This window comes from Malaclemys terrapin, chromosome 2 (assembly GCF_027887155.1).
Source record: "Malaclemys terrapin pileata isolate rMalTer1 chromosome 2, rMalTer1.hap1, whole genome shotgun sequence".
In the NCBI taxonomy this organism is placed as follows: Eukaryota; Metazoa; Chordata; order Testudines; family Emydidae; genus Malaclemys; species Malaclemys terrapin.
In genome coordinates, this window is record NC_071506.1 from 56,215,619 (window position 1) to 56,241,101 (window position 25,483).

A 25,483-nucleotide genomic window follows, 5' to 3' on the forward strand; every position below is an offset into this window, starting at 1 on the left:
GTTTTTATATATTCATTACATTCTGATATAGCAATTAAATACTTATCTAATTTTCAGAAAATTGTTTTGCTTTTAACACAATTCATAGTTAAGGGACATAGAGGGACATAGATTTTCAGCCTTTTTCCTTTTAGTAAGTGCAGATTGTGCCAACCAAAAATATCAGCCAGATCCTCAGCTGTTGTAAATCAGTTTAGCTGTACTGCAGTAAGTGGAATTACACCTGTATATACCAGCTGAGGTTCTGGCCTCTGCCCACAGTTTTCTGCACACAGATAAAAGCAGACACCAAGTATTGGTAGTTAGATGTCAAATTACCTGATTTGCCCCTATTAATTGTCTCCCAGATTTGTGAGTGCAAATGATGGTTTTAATTAGATGCCTAAAAGCTAATATTTGAACCTCCAGTTCACTGCGAACATAGGAATATGGGTGCAGATTTTTTGAAAGTGCAGAATTGTGACTGGAAAACCGGAAGCCAGTTTTTGAAAAGCTGAGACACAGAGTCAGGTCAAGTGGTTACTTAAACTGTGGATAACAAATATTTGAGGACAGTTTTTGAAATGCATATTCTGTGCAGAATTTGATTTAAAAATACTTAGTATTTCCTTAATAATTTCTGCATACTCGGGTGACTTTTTTCAAAGCTTCTGAAAATTTGAAGGGTCTTATGTTGTTTTTTCTGCCTATTTTGAAAGCTTCCTTAATGAAGGTAACTTTGAATCTCTATATGTTCACATACTTGAGCATCACAATTATTGTTTTTAACTTTTGGCATAGGTATTCTGTTACTTGTGGGTTTCCCAGGATCAGATCAAAATACAGATTTCACAGGCTGATTATGGTAGAAGAACTAGGGGGGAAAAAACAGAATTGATAACACACTGGTGATTATAAATTCTTAAAGTTTTAATTTTCAGTCTGGCCTTGAAAGGAGAGAGTAATCTGGGATGAGTAGAGATGATTCATATAGTTCTGTAATTCTGTATATGTGGTGTAGGGGAAATCAACATTAGGAAAAGAGAAAACAGTTCTGTGCTGTATAAACAAAACTATTGAATGTGAATTTCAGAGAATTACCTTTCCACTCAGTAATGGATGAGCAAGGCTATATGTGGAATATAGTGGTGTGTCTTCCTTGTTTTACTGTAAAAATGATATTGTAGAAATAGATCATCCAGAAGAGGATGCCAGAGTTAGTGGATTTTAATTCTCTAATGACGTTAAACAGAATAGGTCTGTATTTGGGAAAGAGGGCCCCTTTGGTCCCATGTGTGGGAGTAAACCTGTGGAAATAACCATAAGGAGGGCTATGAAGAGAGGAATGTGGCTACACTGGATGTTATCCTTCTTCACTCACATCTGCAAGAGATCCATGTGGCTAATGGGTTGCTTAGAAAAATGGGGCATGGCCACAGAACACCTGCACTAAGCAACTTGCTCCCCAGAGGAACTTCAAATGTTATGGAGAAAAAATTCTGTACAGTTAATGCTGCTCTGACTCCCCTGAATTCTCTATGGCACTATTCTCGCATTTGTAAGGGTTACAGAATGTAACTGTAGGCTGGGCAGCGAATATCACATGGCTACCAGCTTGGCTATGTGGACACAGGGAAGGAGAGGCTAGAGAGAAGCCTGGAGGGAAAGGCCCTGGCAATGGGCAGCTCAGATCTACAGAATTGATTTCCTATAAGTTTCTGGATCTTCACATGTTTCAGTGGCCCTATCTGCTGGCCACTATCCTTTGTTTCTGTATCTAGCCATATGGAATGGGGAAGAGTATGCCACTTACCTCTGCTCTTCTGGAGCTGAGTAGTAATAGGGCTTATTTCTTTCTCTTTACATAGGAGGAGAATATATTAGCCATTAATATTGAGAGAACATCATTGAGCCATATATATTTTTGATGGGTATAGAGAGGACAGATGCAAGAACAAGGACGTGAAATACAAGAACAAGGAACCTAAGTAAGAGTTGGACAGTGTTGGCAGAAGTTATTTACACAGAGTTACAATAGGATGAATGATTAAGGGAAGCAGTAAGAATACATAGCATAAATAGTTTTTAAAAGGAGTTGGAAAAGTGTCTGGAAGGAAAAATATTGCAGGGATCACTGCTTAGTCAAATGGGGAATAAATCTAAGCAGACTTTCCAATCTCATTGAGCTTCAGATTGCACTTATTTTTTCCAATGATAATGTAAAGAAATTTACCATTTCCGAAACATTTATGCCATTGGAAATCCACAAAAATACAGGAAATGCAAAATGTATTATACTGTAATATCAACATATAGTAATACTTTATTTGTTTTTGTGTATGTGGATTTGATGGCCAAAAAAAAGAAGAGGCCCCAAGGGCTCTTTAGTATGCAATTAATATTTTGGCCAGAAGATCACCAGATTGTTTCAGTATGCTTATATGTTATGACATCATATTCCAGTAAAATTATAATGAACAGAAATTTTGTTTGTCTCTGTGGCAAACCAAAATGAGTTTTGTAATTGTCAACAGACCTTGGTGATTTATTTAATTATAGTGGCGCCCGCTCACACCAACCTAGTTAAGAGTCTGTCAGCATTTCTGTTATGAACCCCTATTTTCAGGGTTTATAACTAGCTGTAAACATTTGTACATTGCTGAAACTTGGCATACAAGGTCACAGTTAAGGATCAAATTTCCAATTTCCGATTGTCCATTCTTAGGTGATACCAGTGGAGTCAGCTACAAAGTAGCCTCCTCTTCTGGGGAGGGCCTTTCTGATTCTATTAAATTTACAGGAAATAATGAAAAACTGCTTTGCAATATATTGTTATCTGCAGTTGCCTGCCCTGATGGGCTGGTAGAACTTACCAAATTTATTAGAACTGTAGTAGTCAAATGTTTTCAGGTTGCAGTCCACTTAAACTAGACATTGTCTCATGGATTCCAAACCTCTAATTTCCTTGTACTATAAGCACATTCCTTTTGGTTCTTTATGAATAATTAAGGTAATATTAGGACAGCATCAAGGAGTCAAAGATGAAAATAACTTGATTCAGTATGTGGCTGCTTGTGAAATCCTTTCATTCTGTTGCTATTGTATTTATGTCTTCTCAATGCATATAGAACTTGTTTTCAGTGCTGAATCTCTCAGTATTCTCAGAAGCCCCCGATGTTCTCTGCAGGTCACGTTGTAATTTAGTTCTGTCTCATTCACTTTGTGTTGTCTGGAAATCTGATTAGGGTTGAATTTTCATGAAAGAAAAACTTGATGAAGGGAAATAAGAAGCAGCCATGCAGACTACAGATAGGTGCTTATTCTTTTAAGTTTAGCTAGTTGAAAACGCCTCCAAAAATCTGGATTTGAAGTCTAATATGAGGTGTTGTTGTAGAGATGTGTAGTTTTGGTCTCATGGTTTTAGAGAGACAAGGTGGGTGAAGTAATATCTTTTACTGGACCAACTTCTGTTGGTGAGAGAGGCAAATTTTCAAGCTTATATAGAGCTCTTCTTCGGGTCTGGGAAATGTACTCAGAGGGTATGTCTACACAGCAATTAAACGCCCGTGGTTGTCTCATATCAGCTGACTCAGACTTATGGGGCTCGGGCTACGGGACTGTACAATTGTGCTGTAGACAGTTGGGCTTGGGCTCCAGCCCGAGCCCTGGGAACCTCCTACCTCACAGGGTCCCAGAGCTCAGGCTCCAGCCTGAGCCTGAATGTCTACATCACAGCCTTACAGCCCTGCAGCCTGAGTCAGCTGACATGGCCTAGCCACAGGTGTTTAATTGTTGAGTAGACATACACAGAATGTCACAGCTAAATACAAAGTGGAACAAATTCAGGCAATGATTTTTAGTATCCAGAAAAGTTGTGAATGTAAGCTCCCAGCATGGGCAGTGGGTGAACGTGTCGTTGGGGGAGGTTAGCCCCTGGCCCCTCCCCCTCTGGCTGAGGCCCCGCCCCTCCCTTTCCACCCTTCCTCCCCTGCTTGAGACCAGAGCACATCTCTCCTCCCCCGCAGCTGCCGAACCCCCCGTGCACCCCAAACCCCAATGCGCCGGCTGGGCAGAGCGCCCCCAGCGCGCTGGGTGGGTGGCATGGTCCCAGCAGAGGGGCGGAGAGGCAGTCTCAGCCCCAGGCCTTGTGCACACCAGCCCCAGCCTGCCTGCCCCCTAGCCTCTCAGCCACAGAAGAGCAAGAAGGGAACTGGAAGCAGGCAGGAGGAGACTTGGGGGTGGAGCATAGCCTTCCCCTGTCTATGATATCTGCTGCCCATGGCTCCCAGGCTCAGCTTTTGAGGGTGTTGGGCAGGTTTCCTTTGAGGATGAGGTCTGAAAGGCCAGGTAGAGAGCGGTTGCATTGTGAAAAGTGGTCACCCATAGGTGATATGGGTTTTTTTGTCTCTTATCATTTTTCTGTATGAATTCATTTGAGAGTGATGACTCCTTCACCCTCCCCCGCTCGTGTGACTGGAAAGGTGTTGACAGGCCACTTCACCTTGAATGGTCCCTTAAACTATGTGTTAACTACTTATGCTAAACAATCTGTTCCACCTTGTATTTAGCTGTGACACTCTGAGTACATTTCCTAGACCTGAAGAAGAGCTCTCTCTCGCCAACAGAAGATATTACCTCATCCACCTTGTCTTTTGAAATATAATAGGAAGTGTTACTGTCTGAAGACTGACTGCTTCACCACTGTGACAGAAGCAGATCCATGGAGTGCCTGGGAGTACTCCATGGAGCACAGCTTGGGAACAGAAAATATACACCTGTTATCACTGTGGTGATGCAAAAAACCCCAAATCATTGTACTGGCGGTTGATGTTTTTCTGTCCTTCGTAACAATATTATTCAGACTTGAAGTGTAAGGGAATCTTACTTCTTTGTGAACAGAGTGGGGAGCCAAAACATCTTTCAGCACAACTTTTTAACATTACTTTCTGCCGCTGGCTTTGTGATTCTGTTTGTAACGTAGCACCATCACATGTTAAAGACAATGTAAACATCACAGCGCACCTTAAGGCTGTTGTATCATGATTATTTTAAGACTCTTGGTGACTGACACAATTTGTCCTCCTCCCTAGTCTCGTTCTCTCTTCCCCCATCTCTCCTGCTTGTTGGAAATTTGGAGTGTTTCTCCTCTCTCTTTACTCACCCTTTTCTAGGCTGTGCAGAGGTCTGGCAGCTTTAATCCAGTTCCTTAGAGCTTCAGGTGCTGCTTGACATGTTCCTGCCAATGTTCATGTTATCAGTGCTCTGCTCATTCTGTTTGAGACCAAGCAGAGTAAGAGGATGTTAATCAAAACCATGTAAAAGTTAATCACTTTGCCAATGCCAAAGAGCTGCATGAGGCTCTAGAGCCCCAGGCTGACTATCACTTTTCTCCATTATCTCATAAATAGCTCCCTAAACACACAATTTTTTTTTAAAAAGGGCATTTTGTGGGACCTGAGTCTACAAAGTGAACTATGTGGCATGTAGGAGAGTGAAATCATTTTAATTACGCATAAAAGGGGTCATGGGAGACTATGATCTGTAAGGCAGTTGTGTGGTATGTTTTCCTGCCACACTAACTCCTTGTTTGAAGGGAAGTGTAGGAGACAAGAGGTATTGCCCAGCAGTGGGGTGAGGAGTCAGGAAACTACTGCTTTGAATTGCATGTTCCCCTTTGCAAATGGCAGCATTTATCCTGCCTTATGTTGAACTGTACATCATGCAAACACCATTAAAGCAATCATATGGGCAGATCCACTGGCAGACAACACTATATCAGCTGTGAGGGAGATTTGTGGGGTAGTGCCTTATTTTTTCCACTGGTCATTGGCAATGCTCATAGATGCACACTTTGGATAGGTAAGATGCACTGTTTTGTGTCAGAGAGCCACTTCATAACTCTTAACACCATAACATTCTTCTAGGTCAAATTATTATTTTAAATATTCCCTATAAACAATATTATCTACTGAATAAAATAAATTGAACAATAGAAAATTGTTAATGTAATATTGAACAGGTAATTGTAGTGTTTTTTTTTGTCTAAGTTTTTACTTGTCCTGTCTCATTTCTTTTTTAAAAATATAGAATGATCATTTTAATAGTAATTGCTTACAGATCTCACTGGTCCTTCTCCTACCCTCCCCCCCCCCCCCCCAAAAAAAAAAGTTTAGTTGGGCTAGTATGTGAGGGAGTTACAATCTGTGAAGAAAAATAAGACAAAATAATAGTAGAGCAATAGCAGTATTAAACCCTAATAGGTCCCAACACTACATGAAAGTGTAAATCATACATTAGAGAAAACAGGCACCTTCAGAAAACGATAAAAATAAATTAGCATTCCCCAAAGTGTAACTACAATTGGAGATGGGCCTGAGATGTAAAACATTGGGCATATTTGGATCTAGTGTTTTGGTTCTGCACATTATAGGTATATTAGAACTAACCACAAAGCTCGGGAAAATTGAGATTTGGGTGTTGATTCAGACCCATCTGTATTTGCAGTCCACTATCTCAAAGAGAGACTTCAACCAACCTTTTGTTTAATTATTATAGAGAAATCCAAAAATCTTGACACAGATAGATAGAATCATCATCTTCATAAGTCAGTATAGACTAAGATATAAATAAGGGAGAACATATCTTAATAAGGATTGGCTATAATTCTCACATGGATATAAGGTTACTATGTATTTTAAGAGAAATAAGAGAAGGAAAAAAAGAAAGTAGTTCACCCTGATTTTGAATTATATTAGCTTTGTTGTGATGTGCCTGGGTTGTGGCCAAACTATTTCACCTTCTCAGTCAACTATTTAAAGGTATCATATACTCAGTACATAAATCAATTCTGATATGTTAATTTTTTCATGAAAGGAATGTCCAGAGTTTTAGAAGAAGATCCATTATCTGAGGAGGGACCTCCAAGTCTCTAGCATGAGGCAATTCACAATTGTGTATAAAAAGAACCCATATCATTAGTTTTAAATTCATTTTTCCTTAAAGAGATTATGACTAAGAGCTGTTTAATTATCTTCATCTAATGTACTGAATCACTAGGATTCAACAGAGCTTTTCACTAGCCTTATTCCTGTAGAGCCTACAGATCTATTTATCCATTTAGCTATGTGTGTTCTTATATTGGCACCTATCTCTGTACTATCTCTTTCCTTCTCTGCTCTGAATGTAGAAGTGTGGGGTCATTGTGAATAAAGGTACAACAGTGGAAAAGTTTGGGATATTATATACATATACATTTATTTACTTTATCTTAGTTTTCCCGCAATATCTTCTCAAACACATCCATATATACCCACAAACAAACCCTGTGAACCAAGTAAGGTAGTTCTCCTACAGGCTGAAAAGGAAGAAAGAGACGGTGCTTATTATTTCTAGATTTAGTATGTGGGAAACACTCAGATACTATGCAAAAAGAACAGGAGTACTTGTGGCACCTTAGAGACTAACAAATTTATTAGAGCATAAGCTTTCGTGGACTACAGTCCACTTCTTCGGATGCATACTGAAGAAGTGGGCTGTAGTCCACGAAAGCTTATGCTCTAATAAATTTGTTAGTCTCTAAGGTGCCACAAGTACTCCTGTTCTTTTTGCGGATACAGACTAACACGGCTGCTACTCTGAAACCTCAGATACTATGGTAATGAGAAGAGTTTCTTCCCATCCTCTGCAAGAAGCTCTGATCTTGAGCTCCAAAAAGAAGTATCCTGTCCAAATCCCAACCCTCTTCATGCCTCCTTACCCACAACCTCTTCCTTCACTTCTTAGATTTCTTCACCTTCTCTGTGATCTCCGTAATAAGTATACTCAATGTCAATGCTCCCGTCCCAAGTTTTCTTTTCCACATTTCCAGCTCTCTCTATAGCTTCTCTAATACCTGAAGCTACCCATGCACCTTTCAGGGCCCTTATTGGATAGACCCAATGATCCTGCTTCTTTCATATCTCTTTATTCTTGTGAGGGAAGGGAGCTACTTTTATGTAGCCCACCACACTTCGCACTGGAGCCTCCAACTCTCATCAGCCCCAACAACTACTGCTCCCAACATTCTTCTGGGATTGTTCGTGGGCTGGCCAAGAAATGCATAATATATTTTGCTCATATATCCTTTACTGGGACCAAAAAGGCATATTGTCTATTTTAGTTATTACTGTACCATAAATAAAATTCACATGATATTTTCATAAATTGTGTTGCGTGTTTTAACCCATAACAAGGAATTAACTTGTTGTTTATTACTTCATAGGTATCACTGCCCAGTGCCTAAGATTTTTTATGTCCAATTGACTGTTGGCAACAGTGAGTTTTTTGGTGAAGGAAAGACTCGTCAGGCTGCTAGACACAATGCTGCAATGAAGGCTCTTCAAGCTCTCCAGAATGAACCTATCCCAGAAAAATTACCTCAGGTTTGTGATTTAAAAACTTACTGAGCCTCATTGTCAAACTTTGGTACTCAAATCCCGCATTTGGATGCTCATGTCAATAAAAGGTTGTAGAAAAAAACAGCTCAGTGGATTTTTTTTCAGAATTCTCTCTCAAGCAGCCATCTCTCAGAAGTGTTTGCATGCACAGAACATATTTTACATTATTTTAAAATATTAGAAACAGGATGTAATTTCAGTCTGTGAATGAAAACTGCTTTAAAATAGGTTAAAAAGCAAGTGATGAGAATAGGAAGGTTCTTGTTATACATCTGATGAAACACTAAAAGTTTTAAAGTCTAGAAGCTGAGAGAAGGGGAATAGGTGTAATCATTGGTGATTGGAGAGAGAGAGATAGCTAGTAGGTGGATTCAATGGTGGGCTAGAATCCACAAACTTCTGAGAAATGGACAGGACTCTGGTATCATGGTTCTGTTAAGCTAACTCTCACAGCTTATTTTTCAGTTTTCAATTTTTATAGTGTTGAATTCACTAGCTGGTTACTTTTCCTAATAACCATAGTAAATCTGGTAGCAGCTGAACAATATAGAAACCAGGTGATTATTGTCAAAAGTCAGTTTATCTAGCTCCACATGCCTATTGCTGAAGGAAGTGGTAAGGAACAAACTATTGAATAGACTTAAGTTGTGACAACGCATACATTCTTCTAAGGTAAAATGGAAAGATTGTTAAGGGTTGTTAAGAAGCAAATAGAAAGTTTTGTGGTCATCCCCAAAAGTGCATCCAATACCTATTTAATCCATGGCCTCACTGAGAATGAATTATTATTAGTAAATGTATATAGTGCCATGAACGTGTTCTACAGACTATGAAAAAGACTGGTCCCTATCCCAAGAATTTGTTGTTATATTCTGATATTTTTCAGAATAAAAGCAAGGTTGCCAAATGGTGATGTATATTTTTGAAGTGAATGTTTGTGCATCAGGAACCTCACTGAAATCACCGACTCACTTTAAATAGGCTATCAAACAGCTGTCAGATGGTTTTAGGTTTTCAGCCTGTTAGACCCTGGGTGGTTCATTAGCTTTCTTCAGTGTTGCATTTGTAAGGATCAATATTTGCATTGCTTTAGAAATGAAAATATTCTAACACATTTTTAAAGAATATTTAAGCAAAATAAATAAATAATTAGAACCATCTCACAGGTAACTTTGCAAATGAAAAGCTTTATAACAACAAAATTGCCAAGTGACTTGAACCAGAACACACATACTTGGAAGACACAAAATCCCTCAGTGCACTCCCTTTTTGACAGTACCTATTGAGATCCTGTGCAGAGCAATAATTTAAAAAAAATAACTAAAAATACCTGGAGTTTTTTGTTTTAAGCTACCATTTAAGTGTGAAATAATTCTGTTTATCAAAAATAACAATTATGCAACTTTTATTCCTCTTGCTGTTCCCAAACCATACCTGAATAGTCTTCATTGTGGGTGAGAGAAAATTTTACTAACCCTCATTAGTTATGCCATCATTCCTTTTCTGGATCAGGGAGTATATTATTTACCTCAAGTCGTTCAAGAGGATTGGTTAGGAGTCTTTAAAAAAGAAAGATAACACTGCTCTACAGCCAAAATGCTTCTGATATAAATGTAGTCAAACTTTACTAATTCTGGGTTACTGAGAACGAAAATGATGCTTAAAATTGTTGATTGGCTCTAGATTTCAAGATATGCTATTGGGTCAGTATATATGACCCTTGACTTGGAAATGGCAGAGGATAAGTGAGTTACAAAGGGAAGGGATCTCAATTTAAACCAGAAATGACTAAAATACATCTTTGACTGGATCTATGAATAAATCTGACTGGGTTTGGACAGTACTTGCTTTTTAGGCAAAACAATGAATGATGCAATCTGAAGCTGGTATTGCGTCATACATGATATGAATTGCATCATGTTATTCCTAGAAGTCATGGATGATGCAATCATAACGAAGCTTACATCACTCTGCTGAACAAATTGCCCCATATCAGCTCTAGAAATCATACAGTGTCGTGCTCTCTTATTTGTTAGTGTTTGATTTTGCAAAGGGACACATTTCTGTTTAGCCAAAGTGAGCAGAGATGCCTCGTACAGTGCAGATAACTTCTGCTATGTTTGTGGTGAAGTGACTTTTGCATCACAAAAGCGCAGTATAACCACTATGGTTAAGAAAGCCTATCACCTTTATTTTGGCTGCAAAATTGGAGATCAGGACAAGAGGTGGGCCCCACTCATATGCTGCAACACTTGCGCAACAAATCTTCGCCAGTGGTTGAACAGGAAAAGGAAATCTATGCCTTTTGCAGTGCCAATGATTTGGAGAGAGCCAACAGATCATACCAGCAATTGTTACTTCTGTATGGTGCCTCCAGTTGGGAAAGGTGTGTCCAAAGAAGAAAGTGGACTGGGCATTATCCAAACATTCCATCAGCTATACACCCAGTACCCCATGGAGAAGGACTGCCGGTTCCTGATGCACCAGAATCATTCTCACTTGAGTGAGACAAGGAAGAGGATGAAACTTCTGGTCCTGAACCATCAATGTCACAGGACCCACATTTTCTCCCATCCTCCTCCTCTGAACCACACCTCATAACACAAGGTGAACTGAATGACCTTGTCAGGGATTTGGAACTACCCAAGAGTAAGGCAGAGCTGTTGGGCTCCAGACTACAGCAGTGGAATCTCCTGGCAGGTGATGTTAGGGTTTCCATGTTCCGTGACCGTCAAAAGGATCTTGTCCCATTCTTCTTCATGGAAGGTGATCTTGTAGACTGCAACAACATCGATGGTGTGATGGCAGCCCTCAACATCGTTCATGATCCAGTTGAGTGGAGACTGTTCATTGATTCATTGAAGACGAGTCTTAAAGCTGTTTTACTGCATAATGGCAATGTTTTGCCATCAATTCCAGTTGGTCATGCAGTCCATATGAAGGAAACCTATGACAACATGAAACAACTTTTGAGGTGCATAAACTATGACCAACATCAGTGGCAGCTTTGTGGCGATTTGAAGGTTGTTGCTCTCTTGCTTGGTCTGCAGACTGGATGCACAAAGTACTGCTGTTTTCTCTGCGAATGGGATAGTCGTGCAAGAGATTCCCACTACATCAAAAAAGATTGGCCACTCCGACAGTCATTGGAGCCTGGGAGGAAAAGTTTTCAGCATCCACCACTTTTTGAATCAAGGAAGATTTTGTTACCATCCTTACACATCAAACTGGGTCTGATGAAGAACTTTGTCAAGGCCATTGACAAAACACAAGCAGCTTTCAAGTACCTCCGAAAATTTCCAAGGTTAAGTGAAGCTAAGGTAAAGGAAGATGTCTTTGTTGGTCCTCAGATTCGTTGAACTTCTTCGAGATGATACATTTGACCATGCACTGCGTGGCAAAGAAAAGACGGCATGGAAAGCCTTCCAGTTAGTGGCAATAAATTTTCTCGGAAACAACAAGGCAGACAACTACAGGTTGTTGGTGGAAAACCTCCTCAAGGCATACAAAAGCCTTGGTTGCAACATGTCACTAAAGATACATTTTTTGCACTCTCATCTAGATTTTTTTTTCCTCCGAACTGCGGAGCAGTGAGCGACGAGCACGGCGAGCAATTTCACCAGGACATTGCAACAATGGAGAAACGCTATCAGGGCAAATGGAGTCCATCAATGCTTGCAGACTATTGCTGGACAGTGACAAGAGATGCTCCATTTAATGAATACAAGAGACAAGCCAAGAAGCGCTGAGTAGACACTGAATAGGACTAAACTATGTACATAATAGTTTTTTGCCTTTTGTTTCATAATAAATGGTATTTATATAACCCTTTTGCTGATTTTTAAAGTGTTACATACACAGGACAGGTGAAATATTATCATGTAAAGCAACCATAAACACATGAAAAGACATAGGTTTACAATTTATGATTAAAACTCTATCTACACAATATACATAGACATAAAATGTAAAAACTTAAATATCTTAGAAACAGTAGCCAATCAGTAGTTTTAATTGTCATATTTGAATTCAGCACATCAAAATACATAATGAAAAGCACATTTTCTCTCTGAAGCAGACGACTTCTCAAAAAAATTGTAGACCAGTGTAATTTAAGATGATTTAAAAGATCGTAGGAAAATATGGCCTTTCCTTTTCCTTCTCTTCTTCATTTATGTTTTCCGAAGGACTGGATGCTGTCTTAAAAAACCGAAGCTGTGAAGACTGAATGTTGAGATATACTTTTTAGTTCCATACTGTTTTTTTGTTTTTGTTTTTTAGTATTATATTTTTTCAGGAAGAGTCCTTGAATTCAAGATGTCCATTAATGAGGACAGGAAAATGTTGCTTATTCTTCACTTGCCAGCGATCATATTTGTTAACATCATTTATTTTCTGATGTCCCACAAAGTAAACTGCTATCATCCAAGTATATATACTAATAAGTAGTAATGGGAAATAAATTATGTGGGTAGTTCTGTTTAGATGCTCATTTCTTCATGGTCTGTGTATGTGAAACTGGAAAAGTTATTTATTTACCCAACAAAAGCAATAGGATCTCAAATTAAACTGTATGTCCCAGTCACAAGAATATAACAGCATCATTTTATCAGGTCCCTCAGGATATGCAGGCTTCCAAAGGATAAGCTGTGGTTGTACAAATCTGAGATTCTTAACTGAAACTTCTGTTGGGCTGTCCACATTGTTCTGTATCTGTACAGATTAAAGGGCCTGGGGCTCCGGCCACCGCGGAGCTCCGGGCCCTTTAAATCCCCGCCCGAGCCCGGCTGCCGGAGCTGCAAGTGGGTTTTAAAGGGCTTTGGGCTCCCCGCGGCGGGGAACCCAGAGCCTTTTAAATCCCCACCGCGGAAGCATCCGAAGAAGTGAGCTGTAGTCCACGAAAGCTTATGCTCTAATAAATTTGTTAGTCTCTAAGGTGCCACAAGTACTCCTGTTCTTCTTTTTGCGGATACAGACTAACACGGCTGCTACTCTGAAACCTGTCTCTAAAGAGAAAGCAAGCAGGTTGACTTTAGGCAACCTGTCTGTGCTGGGAAATACTCAGTGAAGACAGGGAACGGTGCAGCCTGGAAATGTACTGGTCCAAAAGGAAGAGGGACGTGCCTCTCCACCTCCAAAAGAGGTGACGGCTGGAAAGCTGGAAGCCTGAGAATGGTGCCCTTGCTAGATCACTGAGAGGAGAATTCCACCTTGAGAGAAATACAGATGTGGGTCTGGTACTTTGAGGTCCATAGAAAGAGAGAGCGGTCAAAGACACAGCTTGCCCTGGAACTGTAACAGTCTTGTTATGGGCATGAATAGTGTGTGTTACAGACTGTTATAAACTGTGTTTCTAATCAGCTTAAAAGTCTGTAAAAATTGCTTATTTTTTAATTAATCCTTTATAACCATGTATAACTGTTCCCTTAATATAAAGCATGGCTACATTTTGTGTCGATTTTACAGGTAAGTGGATGGCGGGTAATGTGTTACTCAGGTCATAATATGGTGTGACTTATAGGAAGTCAGGAACACTTGCAGGGACCAAAAAATTTAATGACTCTTCAGACAGGTTACGGTAATTAATAGGTGAACATCAAAGGAAGTTTCACTCTGGAAGGTGTATGAGAGACTGTTATTTCATAAATGTGACATTTTACCAAACCACTAAGTAACTATAAGTCTGTCATTTATACTTTGAAATAATTACTTATAAATATTAAATCTTTTTAAAGTTAAATTATGAAATACTGCAGTTTACACAGTATTGTTTTGGTGGCAATATATTCTAGACATTGAGGAATAAAGGGGAAATTGTATTTCTGCTACTTGAAAGCAAGCATTTGAATGTGCTTACTTTGTTTTATATGATGCAGAATGGAGAGGCAGGAAAGGAAACGGAAGAAGAAAAAGATGCAAACAAATCTGAGATCAGCATAGTGTTTGAAATTGCCTTGAAGCGCAACATGCCTGTCAGTTTTGAGGTATGTGTTATTTATCTGAATAAACCAGTTATATATTGAGCTGTCTGCTGTCTTATGAGTGTTTATAAAAACGTAATAAGTAACAACTAAAAGTAAAAAGGCTGGGTGAGAGCATTCATTACAAACTCGCTACTCTTACAAATAAATGCATGCAAATTCTAAATAGGAAATGAAATTGAAAATGAATCTAAGGTGTCATTTTATATTATTAAATTGGCTGCTCTGTCAAATAAATGTGGGCCAAACGTGTAGACACTGATATGTCCATTGTCCTTCAGTCTTTAATGGATGGTAGTGACTATTTGTTTATCCTTTGCCATCATGGGGTGTAAATTGGAATTGATAGCCATGTTCAACATAGAAAAAAAAATCACACTCAGAGAGAGAGGCAACATAGACCTTCTCTCCTAATCCTGGGAGATGCTGCAAGACATTGAGACACCATGAAAGTTCCCATAAGGACACTTCACAAGACATGTCCCCTTCTCAAAGAGTTATTGGTAATGCCATCACTTCTTTTTTTTCCTATCTCTACTTCAGTCTCCACATCTTTCTCCTCCTCAAATCCCATTTTATCTATGGGCCGACTCTTTCGCTTAATGTTCCCTATTTAGGCCCTGATCCTGTCAATACTTAAGCATATGCATAACTTTACTCACATAACTAGTCGCCTAGACTACAATTGCTTATATAGTTAATGGTTGTATTATTTATCTAGTGCTATAAGGGTACAAGTTGCTCTACAGTAATGGTGCCAAACAAATAACAGGTTCCTTGCCACTAAAGGGTTTATACTCCACAGCCACATGCTACCACAATGTAGGGTTTCATAGGGCAGCCTGCCTGGAGCACCCTCCTGTGGCAGGTCATGGCATGACAGGCACACCTGCTTCGGTTTTCACTCTCAGGTGGCCTAATAACATCACTTCTGGCTTTCTTATCTCAGTATTATCCCTCCTTGGGACTGGTTTATTACAGCATCATAGTCCACAAGAGGAGTCCCAAACATGTAGTCCAATTCTCACCCCAATGCAAGCAGTCATTAAAACTCAAGACATCTCATCCCTCAATGCCCCACATACTGGTGCATTCAACCATGCCCAGACTTTCAGTCCTTTCTTGTCCAAGGACAGCCGCCTCAGCCCTTCCAACTGGAGTGCAGTTTCATTCTTCTCAGTGGGAGCCCCCACAGCCTCTGTGCTGGGAGCATCCCTCACTCCTCCTGACCCTTTTGTGGTTCTGGCTCTCGGGCCCTGGTGATGTCAGTGGGTAAGCTCCTCTGATACTCCCCTGCCTTCAGCCCTTTCTGGCCCTCAGTTCCAGCTCTCAGGCTTAGGGTCAGCAGGCAACTCCCTCTGCTGCTCCTCCTGTCTTCATCCCTCTCTCAGGAATGCCAGCCAGCAAACTGCTTGTGCTGTTCTCTTGCCTTGTCCCAGAAACTACCTTCAGCTTTCTTCTGGGACTCCTCCAGTCCCCTGGTCTCACCTCCCCTTCCTGACTTGAACCAGTTTGCTCTGACTCTCTGGGAGTCGTCCTCACTGGATCTCTCTCTGGTCCTTTATAGCACCTAGGTGCTGCACCTCCCTCTTAATTGGCCAAGTGGGAGCACCTGCTGTGGCACACGGGCGCTGGCTCCAACTTCAAATATAGGGGCCATTTACCCTGTGACACAGTGTCATTTAAATCAGTACACTAACATATAGGGAGATGGGTAATGAGTCCACAGTAGTTGGGGATTTGGAAGATTTTTGAAGGTGAAGAGTGACGGTGCTTTGGAGGTGTTAATCAGGAGGTTGTTCCAGCCATAAGTGGTGTCAGGTAAGAAGACATGAAGGTGGAAATGTCTGGTACAGGGAAACTCTACTGTGCCATTTGCACAAGAATATTCTGAAGGATGTTATTACTATTAATGTTGTTTCCATTAATTATAAAAGGATCGTTTCTTGCCTGCCTACCAAGAAGGAACAACATGTAATTTAAAAAAATATATATTGGGTATATTTTCAAAATCACAGGAATTAATCTCTCAAAAACATCAATTTTTCTGTGTGTGTTATTTAGTGTCATTAAATGTAAATGTTGTTGACATTCTTGGCTAGACTTGAGGCTTAACCTATGTATTGTTTTAAAAAGAGGTCTTATATTTCAGTAAAATGACTAACCAATTTGTGATAACCTGCAGGATCTGGTGTTTATAATGATATTGTTCTTAAGAATATTTTGTATTATTCCAGTCATGCATTAAAGCTTTCATTATCTTTATCATATGATGGCTGTAGAATGCTCAGCATTTTCTTCATCTGACAAAGCTTTAGTAAATATTAAAGCTGTGCTCTGTTACATAGATGAGCAAATGGTTAAAGGTATTTAATGTTTCATGTGAACAGTTTTTCAGAATTGCATAATATTTGGAGAATGGGGAGAATTTGTAATGTAACTTAGGGGCCAGGTTCTGCCCTATGATGTCAGTGTGATTGTATGGGTGGAACAGAGCAGAATTTTGGTCCTAGCAGTTTGGCTAATGGGGAATTACACAATCACATAATTTCGCTTACTCTTCCTGATAAGTAAAGCTAGTATTTGTTCTCAAAGAACTTCCAGAAGCCATGTAAAGTAGTTTCTGTGTATTAAAGAATTGATTTTTAAAAATGCCTTAAAGTATCAATACCCTATAGTAGACTAATTCTACTCCAGCCCAGTAGCTGGTATGTGCTTTCCAGGGCTGTTCAGAGGCCGGAGGGATTATAGCGTGCCCCCACTGCAGCAACTTGCAGCTATTTTAGGACTTGTGTGGGTCTGTTACTGAGCAAGTTTTAAAGATGAGTACAGTCGTTAGTCACCCTATGACACGGGTAGTCAATTATTTTTTGTCAAGGTCCAAATTTCTTGATCAAGGTATAGTCAAGGTCCAGACTCCAGAGAAACTAATAATAATAATAAAAAATAATGATAAGTAAATAAAAAGATTTCAGGGTCCGTTTGAAAGCATCTGGTGGTCTGGATTTGGCCCTCAGTCCACCGATTGACTACTCCTGCCCTATGAGCTGCTGCTGCAGACCAAGGGTTTTGCCTATTGCTTCCTGCTGGGCAGTAAAGAGAAATCTCAGGCCTTGTCTACACTACGAGAGTAGTTCGATTTTACTTAAATCGAATTTTTGGAATCGATATTGCAAAGTCGAACGTGTGTGTCCACACTAAGGACAGTAATTCGACTTTGTGAGTCCACACTAACGGGGAAAGCGTCGACATTGGAAGTGGTGCACTGTGGTCAGCTATCCCACAGTTCCCGGAGTCCCCGCTGCCCATTGGAATTCTGGGTGGAGCCGCAAATGCCTTCTGGGTAAAAAAAATGTGTCCAGGGTGCTTTTGGGTAACTGTCGTCATCCGTCCATCACTCCCGCCCTCCCTCCCTGAAAGCGCCGGCGGGAAATCAGTTCGCGCACTTTTCTAGTCAGTGACAGCGCGGACGCCACAGCACTGCGAGCATGGAGCCTGCTGCAACCATCACTGCAGTTGTGGCCGCTCTCAACGCCTCGCAACTTATCATACACCTTTCCCTGAGGCAGATGCAGAAAAGTCAGGCGAGGAGGCTACGTCAACGCGGTGATGGCCTGAAGTCTGAGAGTAGCACAGACCTCTCAGAAAGCAGGGGACCCAGCGCCGAGAACATCACGGTGGCAATGGGTCATGTTGATGCCGTGGAACGGCGATTCTGGGCACGGGAAACAAGCACTGAGTGGTGGGACCGCATAGTGCTGCAGGTCTGGGATGAATCCCAGTGGCTGCGAAACTTTCGCATGCGGAAGGGAACTTTCCTGGAACTTTGTGAGTTGCTGTCCCCTGCCCTGAAGCGCAATGACACCCGGATGCGAGCAGCCCTGACTGTCCAGAAGCGAGTGGCCATAGCCCTGTGGAAGCTTGCAACGCCAGACAGCTACCGGTCAGTCGCGAACCAGTTTGGGGTGGGCAAATCTACCGTGGGGGTTGTTGTGATGCAAGTAGCCAAGGCAATCGTTGATGTACTGCTGCCAAAGGTAGTGACCCTGGGAAACGTGGAGGCGATCATAGATGGCTTCGCAGCGATGGGATTCCCAAACTGCGGTGGGGCCATAGATGGAACTCACATCCCTATCCTGGCACCGGAACACCAGGCCAGCCAGTACATTAACAGAAAGGGCTACTTTTCCATGGTGCTGCAAGCACTGGTGGACCACAGGGGACGTTTTACCAACATCTACGTGGGATGGCCGGGCAAGGTTCATGACGCTCGTGTTTTCAGGAACTCTGGTCTGTTTAGACGGCTGCAGCAAGGTATTTACTTCCCGGACCACAAAATAACTCTTGGGGATGTGGAGATGCCTATAGTCATCCTCGGGGACCCAGCCTACCCGCTAATGCCCTGGCTCATGAAGCCCTATACTGGCGCCCTGGACACTGAAAAAGAACTCTTCAACTACCGGCTGAGCAAGTGCAGAATGGTGGTGGAGTGTGCTTTTGGCCGTCTCAAGGGGAGATGGAGAAGCTTACTGACTCGCTGTGATCTCAGCGAAACCAATATCCCCATTGTTATTGCAGCTTGCTGTGTGCTCCACAATCTCTGTGAGAGCAAGGGGGAGACCTTTATGGCGGGGTGGGAGGTTGAGGAAAATAGCCTGGCTGCTGATTACTCACAGCCAGACAGCCGGGCGATTAGAAGAGACCAGCGGGAAGCGCTGTGCATCCGGAAGGCTTTGAAAGCAAAGTTCCTGAGTGAGCAGGGTAACCTGTGACTTTAAAGTTTGTGTATTGAGAAGCTAAACCTGCCCCCGTTTCTTTACCCAGTTAATGTTGACTATCCTATCCAGTTACATACCCCCTTCACCCCACTTCCAACACACGTTTCAAAATAAAAATAGTTCTACTTTGTTAAAGCACACCGTTTTCTTTAATACTGTATTCGCGGGAATTTTTTAAAACTGGGACGCAGACTGTGGTGCGGAGCGGGTGTACTGTAGTGGCGCGAATGCAGCTTCTAAACTCAAGGATTGACAGGCTCCGCTGCGGTGGGATGGTTGTTTCAACGGAGCCTGTCACCCCTCCTGATAGGGACTGTGTGTATGGGGGGGTCTATGTGACTTTGTGGCAGGGGGAGGACGGTTACAGATCCCCTGCTGTGTGGCTCTGTGATCCTGCCTAAGGACCGCCGCTTAAGATCTGTAACTGCCCTCCCCTGCCACAAAGTCACAGAGCAACCCACCCCCCACCACATAACATGAAAACAACCTCCCAGACTAACCAGGGTAACTAGTCACTGCATCACTGCACTATGTATGTGCCCTGCTGCTGTGCCTGCCCCCGACTATATACCCTGCCAAAGGTGACTGTCCTGTCGAATTACCAACCCCCTATCCTCCCCTCCTCCAAAAGAACATGATGGAAACAGTAGTTAACAGAAACGTATTTTTTATTATCAACCAAACATGGAACTGGGAAAGTGAAACTTGGACGGGGGCTTGTGTCAGGCGGGAAGGAAAGAACTTGTCAAATTTTGGGGAATGAGAGCCTTCTGCTGCTCGAGCTCTCTGCAGGGGTGGAGTGAGAGTTAGCAGGGACTCTGCCGCCTCTCCTTCTGTGCACTTTGGGTGAGGGGAGTATGGGACTTGGTGGCGGGGGAGGGCGGTTAGAGATGGACTGCAGCGGGGCTCTGTCCTCCTGCCTCCGTTCCTGCAGAACATCCACAAGGCGCCGGAGCGTGTCCGTTTGCTCCCTCATTAGTCCAAGCAGGGTTTGAGTCGCCTGCTGGTCTTCCTGACGCCACCTCTCCTCCCGATCCATGTTGGCTTGGTGCATTCGGGTCAAGTTCTCCCGCCACTGGGTCTGCTGTGCTGCCTGGGCTCTGGAGCAGGCTATAAGCTCCGAGAACATGTCCTCCCGTGTCCTCTTCTTCTTATGCCTAATCCGCGCTAGCCCCTGGGAGTGTGATGACAGGCTAGGTTGTGAGACAGTCGCAGATGGGGCTGTGGGAATGGGAAAAAGGGAGTGAATTCCTCAGAAAGATAAATGTAGTTGTGAACAAAGAACATAGTCTTTCTCTGTTAACAAGACCATGCACAGCACCTCTCACATGCGCACTCAGCACAAGGTCGAATTCTCGGCCTTCGCATTCAGTGCCTGGGGTCTTCTACAGCACATTTGAGAAGCCTCTCAGGAGAACGGAATTTCTGTTGCAGGCAGACATGGTAAGCCGTAGACTTGTGGCAGCTTAAAACTTTAATATTAGCAATGGCCTCATTTCACATTGAAATCAATGTCGGTCCCTGCTGCCAGCAATTCGGCAAGCAGGAAGTCTGCTCCTGTCCCACACCCTCGCGGCTGTCCCCGGGAACGATCCCTTTCGGCTGCCCCTCTCCCGCCTCCACCGCGTGGCTGCAAACCAGCGGTTACAGTTCTGTAAAGGAACGGCAAAGCAGTCCCAACACTAACATTCCCCTACCTCATTCAAAGCAGGTCATCATGAGCGACATCACCCTCATGAGGATCTCTGACAGCGAGAAAGAGAGAATGCTCCGGGAAAGCCTGCAAAGACCAGGGCCGTATGCCGCCATGCTGTGCAGAGCAATGATTCCAGAGTACTTGATAGTCTCGTGGCGTGGCAACGTGTCCTACTACGGAGGACCCAATAAGGCCGCTCTCCCCAAGAACCTAATGCAGCGGATTTCCAATTACCTCCAGGAGAGCTTCCTCGAGATGTCACAGGAGGATTTCTGCTCCATCCCCGGACATATAGACCGCATTTTACTGTAGCTGCTGTAGCAGTGACTAACCAGTAGAGCGGCTTGGGCAGGACAATCATGCAAAACCGGACATTGCTAGATTTTTTTTCAATAGTTGCACTGCCCATGACTGAACCGTTAAGCTAATCAAACTAATCATGAGAAACCCATTTTTTAAATTGTTAATATTCCTGTTCTGTTACAAATAAATGTTTAGATTTTTACAACACTTACTGGCTGATCCTTCCCCAGATTCTGTGTCCGGGGTAACGGCTGGGGAGGGTTGGTAGGGGATCTCTGTAAGGGTGATGAAGAGATCCTGGCTGTCGGGGAAATCAGCGTTGTGAGCGCTGTCAACTGCCTCGTCCTCCTCATCTCCTTCCTCATCTTCCCCGTCCGCTAACATGTCCGAGGATCCAGCCGTGGACACTATCCCATCCTCAGAGTCCACGGTCACTGGTGGGGTAGTGGTGGCGGCCGCACCGAGGATGGAATGCAGTGCCTCGTAGAAACGGGATGTCTGGGGATGGGATCCGGAGCGTCCGTTTGCCTCTTTGGTCTTCTGGTAGCCTTGTCTCAGCTCCTTGATTTTCACGCGGCACTGCGTTACATCCCGGCTGTATCCTCTCTCTGCCATGTCTTTAGAGATCTTCTCGTAGATCTTTGCATTCCGTCTTTTGGATCGCAGCTCGGAAAGCACGGACTCATCGCCCCACACAGCGATGAGATCCAAGACTTCCCGATCAGTCCATGCTGGGGCCCTCTTTCTATTCTGAGATTGCACGGCCATCACTGCTGGAGAGCTCTGCATCGTTGCCAGTGCTGCTGAGCTCGCCACGATGTCCAGACAGGAAATGAGATTCAAACTGGCCAGACAGGAAAAGGAATTCAAATTCAAATTTTCCCGGGGCTTTTCCTGTGTGGCAGTTCAGAGCATCCGAGCTCGTACTGCTGTCCAGAGCGTTAACAGAGTGGTGCACTGTGGGATAGCTCCCGGAGCTATTAGCGTCGATTTCCATCCACACCTAGCCTAATTCGACATGGCCATGTCGAATTTAGCGCTACTCCCCTCGTCGGGGAGGAGTACAGAAGTCGAATTAAAGAGACCTCTATGTCGAACTAAATACCTTCGCGGTGTGGACGGGTGCAGGGTTAATTCGATGTAACGGCGCTAACTTCGACATAAACGCCTAGTGTAGACCAGGCCTCAGCCTTTTGCCTTCATTGTTTCATGGAGGTTTATAAACTGGTTTATACATTTTATGTTCCTTGTGTGTGTGTTCTGTTTTTTTCCATTCTTTAAAGAAAGGACTGACTATAATTAATGTTGCAGTTGGCAAATTTTGGGGGGAGAACCATGCATTGTTTGGGTGGACAATACCATGTGTCAGGGTGTGGCAGTGTATGCACGTCCCGTCTCCTGTTGAAGTGGATGATGGGTGTGCTGACACCACAGTAACGGTCTGCCCAACTGTTTCAGGCCTCATCACGATAAGGCACAACGGTCAGATTCAAAAGGGTGGTCCTTGGGTTCAAGGCAGTGAGGCCTAGTGGCCAGCCTCAGAACCGTGGCCCTTGAGTTCAGGGTTGTGCGGCCTAGGGGTCAGAGTCAGTACAGCTGCCCTCGGGGTCAGGGCTGTGTGGTCTAGGGGCCAGAGTCAGAGAAGTGGGCTGCCACCTGGGGTGGATGGTGGCGGGGGGGGGGGGGGGGGGGTGGAGTAGGGGGACCCAGCCCCTCCATCTCCACAGCCCAGGGCCTTGTCAGTAGTGAGCGTGGTTACCACCCAGTCAGTGAGGATCCTACTGCAAGACGCTTACGTTCCTCGGGTGCGAGGTACCACTCTCTCCAACCCCCCGGGCCCCTTCTTGCCGTGAGCCCTGAAGCTGGGGTCCATTTGTTGTTGGGGGTCTCTAAGCTCCTTGGTGCAGGTAGCTTGTTGGGACTCTGACTCCTATTGACTGGCTGTGGGCAACTGGTCTCCGGTCTGGGCCTCAGGCTCTCTGGTTCCTACAGGAAGTGGCTCCTCGGCTGGAGCCTCCACTGAGCATCCTTCTTCCCTGGCAGTCAGCCCAGAATGAGCTGGGCTGCTCTTCTTTATACAGCATTTGGAGCATGCCCAGTCTGGTCTAAGGGACGGGACTTGTGCTGCCCATAGTGTGGGATTAACCCTTTCCGGCCTAGTGTGTGGTATGCATGCCCCGTCACAGATGGTTTTCGCATCTGTTACGTGTTTCCCTTTGCTAGGGGTCACAGTCAAAATTTCTTTCCCTGTCTTGTTTTCAGCTTTTAAGCTGAGATGGGGAGTCCTAGGAGGTTTAACTGATTTCGCCTGCTTAAGGCATCAGAACAACTGTACAAGATTGCTATTGTCCTCTTGCCAGGGGATAGTTTTTATTTTAATTTATTTTAATTACTTTATTTATTTTGAGTGGGCAAGTAAAATAACATCAATTTTTCATTATCAACATCAAGAGTGAGAAGATTTTGGTCTGGCAAATTTTCATGATGATTTTGCAAGACAGCATGAGGAGAAGTAGGAGAGTTGTCTTCCTGTCCCATTGTCATTGAGAGGCAGCTGATCACTAGGAAAGATAATGGCTTGCCTAATGCTGTGACCAAGTTCTCATCATGAGATTTGGTATCCATTCTCAGGCCTGCCCGTCTCCAAGGACATGTTTGGTAGTTCCCTTCTAGCTAGGGTGGAAGGATACCAATCTTCCTCACTCCGACTTGTGGGGACTTTTTGCTCGAAGGGTTTAACCTTAGAGTTTCTACACGTTTAATAAAGATGTGGATTTTTTTAATACTGGCAGAATATTACATTTTCTGCCTGTTTTCATTTGCATTAGCCTGTGGATTTTTTTTTTGGTATTTTCTAAAACCTTAAACAGTGATGGTTATAATTGACTTTGGGCTTGTCCACACTGTCCCACAGTTTGGACTATGGGGGTGTGAATAGCAGTGTGCACCAAAGTGCTGTGCTGTAACATCCTGTGTGGACGCTTTAATGTAGTTCTGTTTGAAGAGGATTCCGTTAACATGAACTAGGAATCTTTTAGTTTGTGCATGCTGCATCCACACGGGGGAGTTAACAGTGCAGCACCTTAGTGCACGCTATACACTCCTGTAGTCTGAACTGAGGGCTGTGTAGACATAGCCTTTATTTCATTTACTCAGCTTTTTTTTTCTGCTTCTCTGTTAGGGTTTAAAAATGTCTCCATTTAATCTCAATCTCATCTTTCAAAATGCCACCTGTGGGCTTCTCCTTTGCCTTCTCCTGTGAGCAGGGGTTGGGGGCTCATGTTCTACATTTTCAAGCATTCTTCTCACGTGTGTCTTCCAAGCTGACATCAGCCTTCTCCATGTACTCCTTCAGTGCCTCGAACCACCTTTTTCTAGATCTTCCTGTAGTTCTTGTCCCATGATGACTACTAGCTCTTTACCCTCTGGCCAACATAATGCACATCTCATCATCTCAAATGACCCAGCCATCTACACTCCCTCTTACTTCACTGCTATTGTACTCCTGTTTTTCATTTTTCAGCATGATTCATTAAATTGAGCTGAATTCATCCCTGTTATAATTTAACCTTTGGCATTACACCAGGCATGAATTTGGCCCATTGTATTTTCTCATTGTGGAATAGGACTGACAGAAAGGGGAAAATATTGCTGTCACTGCTACTCAAATTCTCAGCTGCAGGATGAATCTCTCAACTCATGCAGCATTGTAGTGTTCTAGTATCTAAAGTGGATAGTATTTTTGTTTAGTGAAGATTGAACTCAGTTATAAACCTCTGTATTCTTGAATTTATAGCACAAATGTTTTAAAGCATATTAAGTAGAAGAAGTTTTAAAACAGTCTGAATTTCTGGGGTCAGCCAAAAAAGGTTTTAGGTTAAGATGGTTGTTGCAAAAGAACCTAACTTTGATATTTGGCCTGATCCAAAGCCCACTGACGTCAATAAGAGTCTTTGCTGGCAATTATTTTCCATGTGTAGTGTATTTAGAAGTTTAAAGGATTAAAGAGACACTAGGTTTTTTTCAAAATAATTCTTTTGACATTAAAAAATACTTGACAGCGGTATTTCTTCCACAAGTAGTTTTTGCCCTTTCCCATTTGGTCATTATAAATATTTCTGTGTGTTTCTTTTGTCTGAGTAGTTTTATAAATACATTATACTATATATGAATACAAACACTTACCTTGTGCTGTTGCCAGGATCATGATTTCAAACACTCAAAAGATGGAAATGAAAACGCTAAAGTTCTTGTAGTAATTTTAAATTAAACATGTTCCACAATCTGTCCATGTTATACTATTCATATAAC

General features: G+C 42.8%; 1 protein-coding gene across 8 annotated transcripts in view; it reads left to right on the top strand.

The window, feature by feature from the left end:
• Window positions 1-25,483, top strand: part of STAU2 (staufen double-stranded RNA binding protein 2) — a 222,734-nt gene that overhangs the window by 45,066 nt on the left and 152,185 nt on the right. For all 8 annotated transcript variants that reach the window (XR_008443743.1, XM_054017183.1, XM_054017187.1 and 5 more), the window contains 2 exons: window positions 8,240-8,399; window positions 14,291-14,398. Coding sequence is in view for 7 of the 8 variants with exons in the window: in XM_054017183.1 (XP_053873158.1) it covers window positions 8,240-8,399; window positions 14,291-14,398 (268 nt within the window). In the remaining variant the exon portion in view is untranslated. The remainder of the gene's footprint in view (window positions 1-8,239; window positions 8,400-14,290; window positions 14,399-25,483) is intronic.